This window comes from Crinia signifera, chromosome 5 (genome assembly GCF_055691185.1).
Source record: "Crinia signifera chromosome 5, ASM5569118v1, whole genome shotgun sequence".
Taxonomy (NCBI): domain Eukaryota; kingdom Metazoa; phylum Chordata; class Amphibia; order Anura; family Myobatrachidae; genus Crinia; species Crinia signifera.
The window spans coordinates 72,215,940-72,231,019 of NC_139221.1; the positions used below are offsets into that span (position 1 = coordinate 72,215,940).

Here is a 15,080-nt window from a genome sequence, read left to right on the forward strand (position 1 = left end):
CTAATTGCGGGCGAACAATGCAACAATGCAACAATGTGGAAATGCCGGTGACAGCCCGCATCTCGCCCATTTGTACAAAACTGTTTGAGTTGGAGATACCGTAGAGTGTGGCTGTTGTCACACTAATTTGTAGGGCAAGAACATAGCCCGTAACTGGATTGACCCAATGGAATTCAGTGTTAGAACTCAAAATCTGGTATGACCTTTTTGTTTGCTTTCTTTCTTAGGTGACTGATCTCAAGTACGAGTTGGATGATCAAGAAAAGAAATACAAAGACATAACCAATATCTATTCCAGACTTTCTCAGGAAGCGAAAATCATGGTAATTATTATTAGCTTTTCTTTGTATGGGGCTACTAGGGTTCTGCAGTGCCGTACATAGGATGGAACGTTCAGCCAAATGACATCATTGAAGAGTGATCAAACAGGACAGTAATTGATACGTTCACAACATTGTATACTGACATACGATGAAGGGCCCTGTTAGGAAGAACTTATAGTCTAAACATTTTGGGGGTGATTCTGGTTGACTCAGGAAGCTGCAAAGCTCGCAGAGCTTACCAAGTCCTTGTAAAGCCACTCCGGCAAATGCACCCCCCCCCCATGCCATTTCCCCTCATCGTGTCATGAAGACAAATCCACTCGCATGTGCCTGCAACAATTCATTTGATGGTCGGCAATTCATTTGATGGTCGGCAACCATGAAATGATTTTCCTTGCCTTTGCAAACATCAGCGGCCCGCCTCTGGCACACCCTGAAACACGCCCGCAATCCCATGGGACCGCCCATCGTTTTCATGGGGATGCCCATAAAACACTAGGCATTCCCATGGGTGACACCCATGCCCGCCGCCACATGGCCCTGGCTGAAAGGCTAGGTCACATTGTGTGGGATCAGGCTCTTATTAGAATGGGAAGTACCATCCTCTCCAACACTTCTTTCTTGCATACGGTCTACGGTATACTGGTGCCCACTGTTTATTGTTATATTTCCTTGAACATATCTACATTTTCCTGCACTTCTGTTCTGAATACCAAGTGTTGGTAGCTTATGTACTACAAACCCTTCAGCGTCCTCCCTTCCCAATGTCAGAGCTACTAACATGAATAGAAAATAGGAAATAAAAACAAGGTTTAGAATAGAAACATCTCTGGTGACGTTGGCACACATACAAAGTAAATGTGAGCTATTATTAAATATATTATTCTATACACATGATTTAAATGGGAGCTGAGCTACAGTCAATGTAAACATTTTAAAAAAAAAATCCTTTACCCCCAAATATCTGTGCAGTATTTCCATTTCTTAACTTGCACTTTCATTTTTTATTTTTACGTTGGGTCTGCAGTATGGTGGCTCTTATATTATCTCTTATTTATTTTTAAGATTTCAAGATGTTTTTCTCATTTGTTCTAGTGCCTGGAGTTTCTCTGCTCCGCTACAGAGCAAATAACTCCCTAATGTCCGAATGCAGTGAAGAGTTGCCTGAGCATTTATTTTGTTTTTAATTTTAGGAAACTGATTTTCAGAGTCAGTTATCTGATTTGGAACAGCAGCTGCATATAAAACTTCACACACTCAGAGACTTAGAATATGAAAATAAGACCCTTACTCTGGAAAATGAGGACATGTCAACTAAAATCTCAAACAGGTTATCAAATTATATTGTGCATTTTTCTAATGGTGTCTATATATAATGCAGTTTAATCCCCTTTTCTCCTGATTTCCCCCACTTTGTTGCCATAAATATTGCACTGAAATCTCTACTTTTGTGTTTGATTACATCGTACGTTCGTTTTTTGGGAATGGACCAATGCTTTTCAGGAATGCGTGATGGCGGTTTGTATTTCTATATTGCTGGAATTTAAATAGTGGACGCTCATTGTTAAACATGCAATTTAAAAAGTATGGAATTTGTGCCTTCATGTGTTAAGCAAGAAAATATGAAAACAGAACAAAAATATATATTAGCACTAAAACCAGTACTGCACTCAATTAATAAAATGTATTGCAAATGTGTTTTATAAAAAGGAAATGTTCAATCCTCAAAAGCGACAACAAAATACAAAACATTTTTTATATGTTTTGTATTATGTTGTAAGCAAACCTTTTTTGGTCCTTCTTCTGTTAACTTTCAAGAAATCATCCCCAAAAAATAGGTGGAAACCCCCTTAAAACTGCATTACCGTCTAACTGTGCAGCACATTAAGTTTGTCACTTAAATAAGGCTGCAGAGGACCTCAACTATTGTGGTTCTCCAGCTTACACCTTTCTTCCACAGCAATACAATGGGCAGTATTTAATGCCATGTCTTCGGGGAGGAAAAGACATTCTAGCCATCAAACCCCCTCGCCGTATTCAGTGTTATGGGCAAATCCTCCCCATCCTCTGATCCCATTAAAACGGTGAGGTTCACCGCAAATGCGGCAAATCTGCTGCATATTGTAGCGAGCTCCGTCGCTTTAATGGACACACTCACTGTTTCCACCTTGCCGAAAGGAAACAGCGAGGTGGGAATGGCGAGTAAAGGAGAGGGAGTTGAATACGCTGATGGCGAGCTGTTGGCACTGCTCGCCATCATAGCTCGCCGTCAGTGCATCGAATATCCCATAATGTCTTTAGCCAGGACTTTGTGATGGGTCCCATTGTCCAGGGAGGGAAAACTAGAGTGGAGGACCCTCAGGGTTCTGGAGAGGAAATGGGCAATAGTGTAACATTGATTTAGGTAGAGATTCAATTAAGGGGGCATTTACTAAGATGGTAGTTCTATTTCACATGGGATGTAGCCAATCAGAATCTACTTATTTATTTAGCACCTTCTAGATAGATAGTATCTGATTGGTTGCCCATAGCAACATCCCATATAAAACAGAACTCCATCTTAGTAAATTTCCCCCTTAGTGTCAAAGTTCTGTCAAAACCTTGCACACTACTATAGTGTTCATTCTAGCACCCGCCAACTTTGAAAACCCATGTAGTTCCTCTTACCAGCCTGTTGTGTCACTGTCTGTCGTAGTGCATCTAGCACAGTGTGGTCTGTATATCAGCACTGATATGCAAACCAGACCTGTACTAGAAACACCACAGCAGACAGCGACACCCCAGGCAGGGAACAGGAACTGCATGGGTTTTCAAAGTTGGCGGGTGCTAGAATGAACACTATACTATAAGCAGGTTATACTGCAGGAAACCCTTGCGCCAGAAAGAACAGATAAAAAAGACGATTCTCCTTCTATGGATTATATGGTAATGTCGCTTTAAGTAATTGTTGCTATTACTTAATGGCAAACTTTAATAAAACAACTGCACTTTCATTGTTCACAGTTTATGATGGTACGGTGACTGTGACTAAGTATTATAATGACTATTAATCTTTTACACTATTATTCACAGTGTGATAATATATTCAAAACAGTAAGGAAATTATTATACAGACTAATTAGTAGATAAGTAAAGAACATGCCATCTGTGTGCAAGCATTGTGTTGATTAAAACAAAATGAAGGAATTCAATATTGATTTTGTCTTATAATAATAGTTATAAGATGAGACGTAAGCTTGAAGCAGACATTCACCGCATGCAGAAGAGCCTAGCGAAGAAGGAAGAGCAGACCAATCAGGTTGCTAAGGATCTGGCCAAGGTGTATGTTCAGCACACAGCATCCAAAGCAAAACTGACAGAACTGGAGGAACAGTTGTCTAAAGAGGAAACCCGTCTGAAGGTGAGGTTCTGTAAAGAGAAACTGTTACCCACATTCCCAGCATTGACTTTACCATATTGGATTTATACCTGGAAATCTATATACTGTAGCTTCATTACTGCACGGAGACCTTTGTGTTGTGCTGCAGGAGGAGGATGAGGAGTATAATACCATGTTCTAGTTGCTATTAAACATTATTTGGAAGCTATGCAACTATATAAGTATTGAAATGAAAAGTAATTCAATAGGGATGATCTAATGTTTATTGTATCACATGGCCACTAGGTGGCAGTGCTCTGTAACACATACCTGTAATCTCTCAATAGGACCACATTGTTTTGAAGTAGTAATAAGTTGCAGAATGTTTGGATTGATTTTAAATGTAGAAAAACTACTACACCAGATACACACCTCAACACTATCTAACAGAGTCTTCCATTATCTTATTGTGTGTTTTTGTACACTGTGCACAGCATACACACAAGTCAATTATTATGGACATACAGTATGAACAATTACAGGATACCTGCTATAGAAATTGCCTCTAAATGTTGTGCAGCAGGTGTAGTCTAGCCATTGTATCCAACTGCTGTGTGCACGATGCCCGGCCCTGGGTGCTGCATACACACAATACTCTGCGGATCAGCCGACTGTTTACAGTATGTAGCCCATTTTACATGCTTGTCGCATTAAATGACAGGTACCCTCTATGTAGACTGCATACTTTGTACTGCATTATTTATTGCAACAACATCCTATACTTTAGCTGAATTTCTTTCCTCTTAGTTATAGTGAATAGTAAGAAGCATTTTTTATAATACGTGCATGCAATTATATATAATATATGCCTATATGCCTATCTCCATGGGGCTTGCGGCAGGATGACGGAAGAGAGGATGTGGCCAGGGTGTGAGTTTGTGACACTGCAGACACACTCACTGACTGAGCTATGGTACAATATGTGAGGGAAAGATGATGGTAGGGAAGAGAAAAGGCTGTAATGTGAAGGAAGGAGGAGGATAAATAATTGGGTGGAGCTAGGGGTATATGGGAAGAAGGAGGCTGATGAAGGAAAGGATCGGGCTGGAGTCCGAGCGAAGGCAGAGGAGAGGATGTGACTGGATGTGAGGGAAGGAGGAGGATGGAGAAGAGGATGTAGATTGGGTGTGAGGGAAGGGCGAGGATGATGGTAGAGAACATGGTACTGGGATCTACGGAATGAATGATGATGGAGGAGAGAAGGGGTTCAGGATCTGAGAGAAGGAGGATGATGGAGGAGAGGATGTGACAGGAATCAGTGGCAAACGCAGGATTTTCAGAAGGGGGTTTCCAGAGGGGCGGAGCAAAGCACGGAGATGGACACTTAGGTGACCCAGTATATTTCCCGGTCAGTTAAAGTATTATAGATAGACCAAATGTATATAAATAATAATAATAATAATACATCTATATATATATATTTACACACACGCACACACAAACACATATATATATATATATATATATATATATATACACACACATACATATATATATATATATACATATACATACAGGGGCGTCAACAGCAGTGTAGTCCCCTGGGCATAACAATGTATTGGGGCCCCCACCGATCTTCCAGTGGTAGGGGTGGGGGAAGCTTTGATGTCCTCCGGGTGGTAGGGGGTATTATATCAACCGCTCAGCATGTAGGGCCTGGATCAGTAATTTCCACTAATTACCCCTTTACTGCACAGATGCTGGGAGATGGAGTGGGAGAAGGGGGCATTGGTCTGAATGAAGGGGCCCTGATACATAACTTCCAGGGTGGTAGAGGATGTTTAATATGCAAAGGAGGGGTGTATAGTGGAGTGGGCTTATTATTCATAATTTTCTGGTGGGAGGACAGCTTGCTTGACTGCAGATATCTCTAGTTCCCAGAAATAGATTTCTTAGATTTTAATGGAATTAAAAACTAGAGAATCTCACCTACCAAATGGTATTGGGGACTAGGGGATCAGAGTTTAGGAGGCAGAGCAATCTGCCAACGAGTATATAAAACTACATACCAGGTGTGTGGAGCTGGAGCAGTAACCAGCTGCTGGAAGGCTGATATCTCTGGTTCTGGGAACAGTAGAGACAAGCTACTAGTGTCTATCAAAGGGGGAGAGTCCCAGCTTTTGGAATATACCCTCAGAAAAACTCTAAGTCAGACAGAACCTGAAAGATCTGACTGGGAAGAGCAATTAACAGGCTTGGATAGGGACCACTGCTTTGAAGTCAGATATCTCCGGTTCCCAAGGGCCGATTTTCAAAATTCTTTTACCCTTGGAAAGAGGGGACCCTCAGCTTTCAGACTAGTGCCCTTAGACTCCTGGGGGGGTTTCTGGGTACTCAGAAACCCCCCCTGCGTGCGCTACTGGGAATCTGGACGAAGGAGGATGGTGGAGGCTATCATGTAGCTAGTATGTGAGGGAAGGAGGATGATGGATGAAAGGATGTAGCCAGAGTTTAAGAGCAGGATAAGGATGATGTAAGAGAGGATGTGACTCTGGGGTAGATGTATGAAGAAGTGAAAAGGGAGAAGTGACATAGGGCCAGATGCACTAAGCTTTAAAAATAATAAAATGGAGAGTGATAAACAGCCAGCCAATCAGCTCCTCCCTGACATTTTTCAAACACAGTCTGTGACATGGCAGGTAGGAGCTGATTGGATGTTTATCACTCTCCATTTTATCACTTTTGAAGCTTAGTGCCTGGTACTTTATCACCGGCCAATTAGCTCCTAACTGTCCCTTTTTAAACCCAGCCTGTAACTTAACAGTCAGGAGTTGATTGGCCGGTGATAAAGCACCAGGCACTTCATACATCTACCCCTGAGATCTGGAGGATAGAGAATGATAAAGTACAGGATTGGATTGGGATCGTAGGGACAGAGGATGATTGAGGACAGGATGTTGTTGGGATGTAAAGGAAAGAGGATGATGGAGGAGAGGATGTGTCCGGGGTGTGAGGGAAGGAGGATAATGGAGGAGAGGAGGAGGATCGGCTGTGAGGGATGGAAGATGAAAGAAGACAGGATGGGAATGAGTGGCAAATATGTAATTGAAAGAGGATGATGGAAGAGAGGTTTTGTCTTGTTGGGATTGGGGTATAGGGGAAGGAGGATGATGGAAGATATTATGGACCTTATTCTAGTTCACTCTTAGAGGCAAATTCCTTCTCAAATGGACAAAACCATGTGCATTGCAGGTGGGGCAGATATAACATGTGCAGACAGAATTAGATTTTGGTGGGGTTTTTCTTCAAAGTGAGATCTATATTGCAGTGTAGAAATAAAGCAGTCAGTATTTTCCCTGCACAGAAACAAAATAACAACCAAATCTAATTCTGTCTGCACATGTTACATCTGCCCCACCTGCAGTGCACATGGTTTTGTCCATTTGAGAAGGAATTTTCCTCTAAGAGTGAACTAGAATAAGGCCCAATGTGGCAGGGGTGTGAGGAAAGGAGGATGATGAAAGAGGTTATGTGGCAGGGGTGTGAGGGAAAGAGGAGGGTTTTTTTTTTAACTGACGAATAACTATTTTTTACCCTCTAAGACACATATTTTTGTCCCAGCATCTTTTGGACAACTCTTCTATAGATTGCAAGCAGTGACAAGTGTGGCCCTCTTCCCTCATGTACAGTACTCTTTCTTTGCTCACTTGCTCCTTTTCTCCCCTTAGTTTTCTTTTGCATTCAGTGGCTCTAAACCTAGGGGCAAAGCTTGGTGTTCTCTCCCCCTGCATCCCTTTTAACCAGGGACGTGCAGTCAGGGGAGGCAGTGCCTCCCCTGTCATAATGATGCGAATAATAAAAAGAAGATATTTAGGTACTTGTTTCCTAGCACGGCCACACCGATTTACATCGGGGTGGTCGTGTCGGAAAAATCGGGTCGATCGCATCGCATGCGATTTGGTCGCATGCGATGCGATCGACGCGACCGACCGATTTTGGACCCGATTTTTTTTTTTTAATGAAATGTAAATCGGGTCCCTGGGACCCGATTTTACATTGGATTCAATGTAAAATATTCCCAACCCCCCCAAATGTCACGGCGTACACCCCACCCCACGATAGACGCCAACCCGAAGCGTGGCGAGCGCAGCGAGCCCGCGAGGGGCGGCGGTGCGCGTCCTCCGACCTTTTCTTTCCCCTACTATCCACGTCGGCGTGGAGTTGAGAATAGAATAGTGTGGGGAGCGCAGCGAGCCACCGAGCCCGAAGCGTGGCGAGCGCAGCGAGCCCCGCGAGGGGACGCGGATACCTTCACAGGTAAACGCGTCCCTTCGCGGACTTCACAGGTGTCCGCGTCGCCACGGACACCTGTGAAGCCCGCGAGGGGACGCGTATATCTGTGAAGGTATCCGCGTCCCCTCGCGGGGCTCGCTGCGCTCGCCACGCTTCGGGCTCGGTGGCTCGCTGCGCTCGCCACACTATTCTATTCTCAACTCCACGCCGACGTGGATAGTAGGGGAATGAAAAGGTCGGAGGACGCGCACCGCCGCCCCTCGCGGGCTCGCTGCGCTCGCCACGCTTCGGGTTGGCGTCTATCGTGGGGTGACGACGGGGACATCTAAAATGTGAAATGGGTCATATTGGCCCATTTCACATTTTTCACATTTTTTCAGGATTTCAATGTTAAAAAATCTTTTAACATTGAAGCCTATGTAAAAATCGGGGGCATCGCGTCGGGACCTATGTTAATGGTCCCGACCGACGCGATGCCCCCGATATTTTACCTTTTCCGACACGATTTCAATGTTAAAATATTTTTTAACATTGAAGCCTATGGGGAAATCGCGGGCATCGCGTCGGTCGCGTCGGGACCATTGTTAGCGGTCCCGACCGACGCGATGCCCCCGATATTTTGTCCTAGCCGGCCAAATGGACCTGATTTCAAAGGAAATCGGGTCCATCGTATGGATCGTGTACCTTAACTTAAAGGTACACGATACATACGATTGTGGCCGTGCTAGGAAACAAGTACCGATATTTATATATCTTCTTTTATTATTTTCATCATTTCTACCTCTCCCCCTGCCTCCTACCATCTTACACTGCTGCATGTGAGGGTGGGAGGCAGCGGGAGAGGTGCCTCCCGCTGTTAACATTAAAACACCGGGCAGCGGGGGGCGGGTAGGGGAGGGCAGGGGGCAGGGTGCAGCAATGGGCTGTAAAAGCCCATTGAAAATGAATGGGGAAGCGGCACTCATACTGGTGCCGCAATGACAGGGGCACCAGTATGAATGCACGCCCCCAGATGTGATTGGGTCAGCGGATCCAGTGATGGATCCGCTGTCCAATCACACACATGCAGGGCCCACCTGGATAGGATGCAGCAGCGCGACAGCGTGGAGTCCGGCGCCGCTGGGAGATAGCCGTTGTCACCGCCGAGGAGAGGTGAGTCCGCTGGGGGAGGAGGGCGCATGTACGCCCTGCTGCCTGTGCCCGGCCGCTGCATATACCATATAGCATGGTATGCGGGCGGGCGAGCGGGGGGGGGTCCTGTGCCTGTGGTCCCGTGCGGGGAGATCAATGCCTCCCCAGGCAATGACCTCACCGCACGTCACTGCTTTTAACACCTTATATGTCATCAGACCTATCCAGGTGACACTTATGACATTAGCCCCCTCATATGTCCTCATTTGCCAACATACTGTATTCTTACTCTTATGCCCCTTATATAACATCAGACACTTTTAGATGCTCAATACATACCATAAGACTTCACCCCTTCAAAGACTCCATCCTGAATTTAGGGCTTCTTCAAAAATGTCCCAGATTTTTTTAATCCTTCCATTCCTGCATAGTAGACTGAAAAAAGAATTTCCATAAATCAAGCCCTGTTTCTGTATATGTATGACATTAATAACCATTTGGACTGAATATTATACCCACTGCTTATTTATTTATATATTTTAATTTTGAAGGCTCTGGTCGATACTTTGAGGAAACAAATTATTGAAGAAGTAAAATCAGGTCAAGTTACATTGGTAAGTCATGTTGTCCTGGGCTGAGCCAGATTGAACAATATTTAAACACCAGCATTACTTAAGGTTTTATTATACAGGTTGAGTATCCATTATCCGAAATACTCGGGACCACGAGCATTCCGGATAAGGGATTTTTATGGTTTTTGGATTTTTTTTTTTTACATACTTACCTGTCCCCTGGTTGGGTCCCCGATGGTCCCTCGGCATCCATGGAGTCCTCCGGCGTCCATGGCAGGCCTTCAGCTTCATCTACGGCGTCTCCAGCGGTCCCAGGAGTGCATTGCGCGAGTTCCCAGGTGCGCCGGTGACATCACCAGCACGCCTGGGAACTCGTGCAATGCAGTCCTGGGACTGCTGGAGACGCCGGAGATGAAGCTGAAGGCCTGCCGTGGACACCGGGGGACTAGGTAAGTATAAGAAAGGGGTCAGGGGGAAAAAAAAAAGAAAAGAAAATTTGAACTATTGCAAAAAAAAACACGGTTTTTGGAATAATTCGGATAACCGATATCCGGATACGGGATACTCAACCTGTATTACACAAGTTATTTGAAATACTGTTTTTTAAATAATGCAGTGGCTTTTGTTGGCTTTCACATTGTTCTTTACGTCTACATTTGTAATTTCATATTTATGATGAACAGGCAAGGATAAATGCAATGGTGGCAGAGAGACAACAAAAGCAGGAGGAAAACAACCAAATAAAAGAAGAATTGGTGAAGAAGGTAGAAGAGGTGGAGCAGCCTCTAGTGCAGTTGGAAGCAGAAGTAGAGGAACTAACACATTTACACAATAAGAAATCAGAGGTATTCTTACTGGTGAACTTTTCCCATTACTTATTTCACTTTTCTCAATTAATTGTGTCTCTTTATTTTTATAGACAAAGCAGTTTGAGTGTCATGTAATTATATAGGCATGCCAGTAGAGACCACATAAGATTAGCGTGGGAAGATTTTAGGTACCTTTGTGGAAAGTCTTGTGCCTGTTTGTAAACTGGTAATTGCCTCTTTTAATGTACTGAATGGTTATTTAAACTTATTTAAGGAAACAATTTGCAGAGTCAGCCAATGGTAGACATAAGTGTCATAGGTCAGGAATTGAAAGTATAGTAGTCAATAGGGGTTATTCTGGTTGATTTGCAAGGCATCGAATTTGCAGCCTCCCGAGTCCACCAAACCCCACCTTGCGAATGGTGGCCTGGCCACCAACCATTCACAGCGTGTGTTCGCATGCACTGTCTGTGAATGGATGTTTTACGTAAACATCCATTCGCAGCCTGTGGGGGAGCACCCACATCATCCGATGGTCACGACCATCGGATGATGTGGAAGACACACGCACGTCTAAGGTTAGCAACCTTAGATGTGCGTGTGAACTCGTAAGTGTCAGCTGCTCCTTTTTTACTAGTTGGAGATTACATTTTTTGAATGGGGTCTTGGGGGATATTGAATTGTTTTTATCACGACTTTAACTAATGTGCGCCTGATTCAATGGGAGCCTGACTAATGTGCCTGATTTAATTGTTGTTCCAGTCGGTGCGAATACAGTAAGCACTTATATATATATATATATATATACATATATTTATATATATATATATATATATAACAGGGACAAAGAACAAGGCGGCACTCCAAGGGTTTTCAATTTCAAGTAAGTGTATTTAAAGATGACACCAACGTTTCGGAGCGTGATATGCTCCTTTGTCAAGGCAGGTAAAACAGTAAATGACAAGATGTGTACAGTGTCTTACCTTAAGTAAGGTGAGTTACCGCCTCCTCTTCTCCTCAGTCAGCGCGGGTTTCCCGTATCCGTCCCTGTATGCTGAAGACGGAAGTGACATGGTAATTTCCTGTAAGAGGGCTGGAACGCATCGGTGACTTGAGATGACACGCATGACGCTGATACCAGGAAATAGCCGCTGGCGGTTGCTAAGAGACCAGTTCTGGGGCTATGTATGTACAGGAGGATAACGGGAAAATCCGGCTGCTGTAAAGAGATGGCGTATACATTAAAATGGGGTGAATAGAAATACCAGTGCAAAAATTAAGACATGATCGGAAAACTAAGACATGATATACTGTGGAATAAACAAAAAACATTAGGTATATGTAAACACACCATGAGTGTATATTGTAAATAAAAATAAAGTTAAAAACGGATGTATCACTATTTTGCAGATGTATAACTGATGCTTATTCCTGTAATATTTAAGAGTTCCTGGGAGGTAACTAAAGGTTATTCAGGTTGGAACTACAAGAAAACAGTTAATGGTAATTTGTCATTAAGGCCGTGGGGTTTAACCGCATTTAGTCGGTGGATCCATGTTGTCTCTAATCTGAGGAGTTTGCCTTCTCTATCCCCTCTCCTTATAGAAGCTGGAACATGATCTATAGCCATGTGCTTGAGGTCAGCCAGTCTGTGATGGGCTAAAGCAAAATGCTTGGCCACTGGTAAATCTGTATTTTTTGTATTTCCAATTAGGGCTTTTTTTATCGATGAGCGATGGTTTGCCATTCTTTCTCGCATGGGTCTGCTGGTCTTGCCCACATATATTAGGCCACAGGGGCACTGGATCACATATACAATAAACGCCGACATACAATCCAAGACATAATTGATGGGATATTTCTTATGAGTTGTAGGGTGGATGAATGCTGGTCCTGTAAGCATATCAGCGCATGTTGTGCACTTGATGCACTTATAACATCCTTTTTGTTTGGTAAGAATGTGGCTGTTCAATTCTTTTTGATGTTGTTCAAATCCAGTAATGTCCCCATGTACTATGGTGTCTTTAATGTTTTTTCCCCTAGTATAACATAACATAGGTCTTTTCTTTTGGAAAACTGGTAGGAGTTTGTCAGATTTGATAATTGGCCATAATGCCCGGGTGGCCCGAGGTAGGACTTTGCTGATGGGGGTGAGTCTGGTGACAAATGGCATCTTCTCTTGTTGTTCCTCCCCTCTGTTGGCATGTGACGTGGGTTTCTGTAAGAGAAGTGCTGCTCTATCCATCTTCAGAACTTCCATTTTTTGTAGTTGTAGCTGATGCGTCGGATACCCTCTATCATGGAATTTGGAAACTACAGATTCCAATACAGCAGGTAATGTCTCGATCTGGCTGGTGATCCTGGCTGCTCGAATCATTTGAGATTTGGGCAGGGATTTTTTCAGGGCGGTGGGGTAAAAGCTGTTGGATTTTAGTGTTGTATTTCGGTCTGTAGGTTTTACATACAGACTGGTGTGGATAATATTGTCCTTGATCTTTACATTCACATCCAGGAAGTTGATTTCACTCGTAGAGTATTGGAATGTTAGTTTAATAGGAGATGGTCTTGTATTAATTTTATTAATCAGCTGTACCAGTTCTTCTTCTTGTCCTACCCAGATCATGAACAGATCATCTATATATCTGCTAAAGGTAAGGATCTTGTTGGTAGTCTCTGCACTTTCAAAAAACATGTCCTGTTCTTGACTGAACATGTATATGTTGGCGAATGAAGGAGAGACTGGGCTCCCCATTGCACAGCCGGTTTTTTGGCGGTAAAACTTTCCGTCGAATAGGAAGTAGTTTTTTGTTAGCGTTAGTTCCATTAGTTCCATAAATAAATCAAGTTGTATATCTTTCATGTTGTTATTTCTTAAGAATCTTCTCATGACTGCCAATCCATGGTCCTGGGGTATGCTGGTGTATAGACTACACACGTCTAACGTCACCAGTCTAGCTCCCTCTGGTACCGTTTTGATGATGGATAATTTATTAAGAAATGCAGTTGTGTCTTTGATATAAGATTCTTGTTGAATTATAATGGGTTGTACAATGGAGTCCAAGAATTGAGAAATAGGTTGAAAGATGGATTCTGATGCGCTAATGATGGGGCGGCCTGGTGGATCTTGTAGGGCTTTATGTATTTTTGGTACAGTGTAAAAGATGGGAACCTTAGGTGACTTTTGGGTTAATGCTGATAATAATTTGTCTGGTATGAGACCATTCCTATGTGCATTACTCAGTAGTGAGTCAACCTCCTGTTTGTAGAGGTCTGTAGGATCTTCCCTCAGTCTTTCATACACGCTTTCATCATTCAGTTGGCGATAGGCCTCTTTTTTATAATCCTTTAAGTCCTGGATCACCAGACCTCCGCCTTTATCGGCGGGTCTGAATGTTACATCCTTGTATTGGCCCAGTTGTTTAAGGGCTATTTGTTGATCCTTACTGAGATTCTGATGTACAGGATGAGGGGCTTGTTGGTATCGTGCAACTGATTCATCCATCAGCCTGAGATAAGCTGATATGGAGGCGTTGTTGGATGGTGGGTCAAAAGTGGATGTGCTGCGACTTCTCAAGAATTTGTGATAGGGAGGTGGATTATCTTGGACCGGTGCTGGTTGATTTTGAAAATATTCTTTAAGACGAAGATTTCTCCCAAAACGGTGTAATTCTGTCTTCCAGGTCAGGTCATTGTGTCTAGTGGTGGGCACAAAAGACAAGCCATGGTTTAAGACCTCCATTTCGATGTCACTAAAGGTTCTGTTGGATAAGTTATATACTATGGTATCGTGGTGCCGGCTGCTTTTCGCGCTCCTCGTGTTTTGGCCTCCCCTACGGGTGGTCGGCCGCTTGCCTTTCTTGAGGTACTTTTTTTGTTGTTTGTGGCAGGGCCTAAAGGGCCACTTTGTTCCGGGGCGTCAGATTCCACCAAAAAATCGCTGTCGCTGTTCGATGAATGCGGGGTGGTTCTAGAGTTTGAACTATGTGCCCGTCTGAATGGTTTTGATCTTGATCCGCGGTAGGAGGAGCGTTCTGATGTAGAGCCTGTTAGCCATCTGTAGACCATATTATGTTCATAGTCTTCTCGCACTATGGAATATTTATTGCGTTTAAATTGTATTAGCTGTTTTTGATATGCTTCAATCTGAGACTCTAGCTTATTCAGCCAGTCCTGTGATGTATCTGCAAGGAGATTGGTCTTGTGGTCGATATCAAATTTTGCAGCTTGTTCTTTGGCTAAGGCTAGTTCTCTGCCGGATTCTTCCACGACCAACACCATGAGATCATGGCTGCATTTATTTAGGATTCCTATCCACTTCCTGCAAAAGTCGACATTATGTCGACCTATAGTAGGAGTGTTTCGGATCCTAAAACCGCGTGGAATCATATTATCACGCAGATAATCCGATAGTGAGACTCCATGGAGTAGAAAATCTACTTCACGTTTCTTGATTTTGTACCATTGACGGTACATATTTTCTGGATTGGGGGTACTTTCTATAGTGGATAAACTCTGAGTGAACAAAGCTCTTGCAGTTTCATCTTCCGAATAACTGAAGTGCTCCCTTTTGTCCAATGTGAGACCCTGAAAACCC

At 43.5% G+C, this 15,080-nt stretch overlaps 1 protein-coding gene across 1 annotated transcript in view; it reads left to right on the top strand.

Annotated features, from left to right (window-relative positions):
• The window catches only part of CCDC178 (coiled-coil domain containing 178), a 358,769-nt gene that overhangs the window by 134,072 nt on the left and 209,617 nt on the right, over positions 1-15,080 (top strand). Inside the window, exons 9-13 of the mRNA XM_083187449.1 lie at positions 228-323; positions 1,517-1,653; positions 3,540-3,723; positions 9,657-9,719; positions 10,361-10,522. Coding sequence (XP_083043575.1) covers positions 228-323; positions 1,517-1,653; positions 3,540-3,723; positions 9,657-9,719; positions 10,361-10,522 — 642 coding nt within the window. The remainder of the gene's footprint in view (positions 1-227; positions 324-1,516; positions 1,654-3,539; positions 3,724-9,656; positions 9,720-10,360; positions 10,523-15,080) is intronic.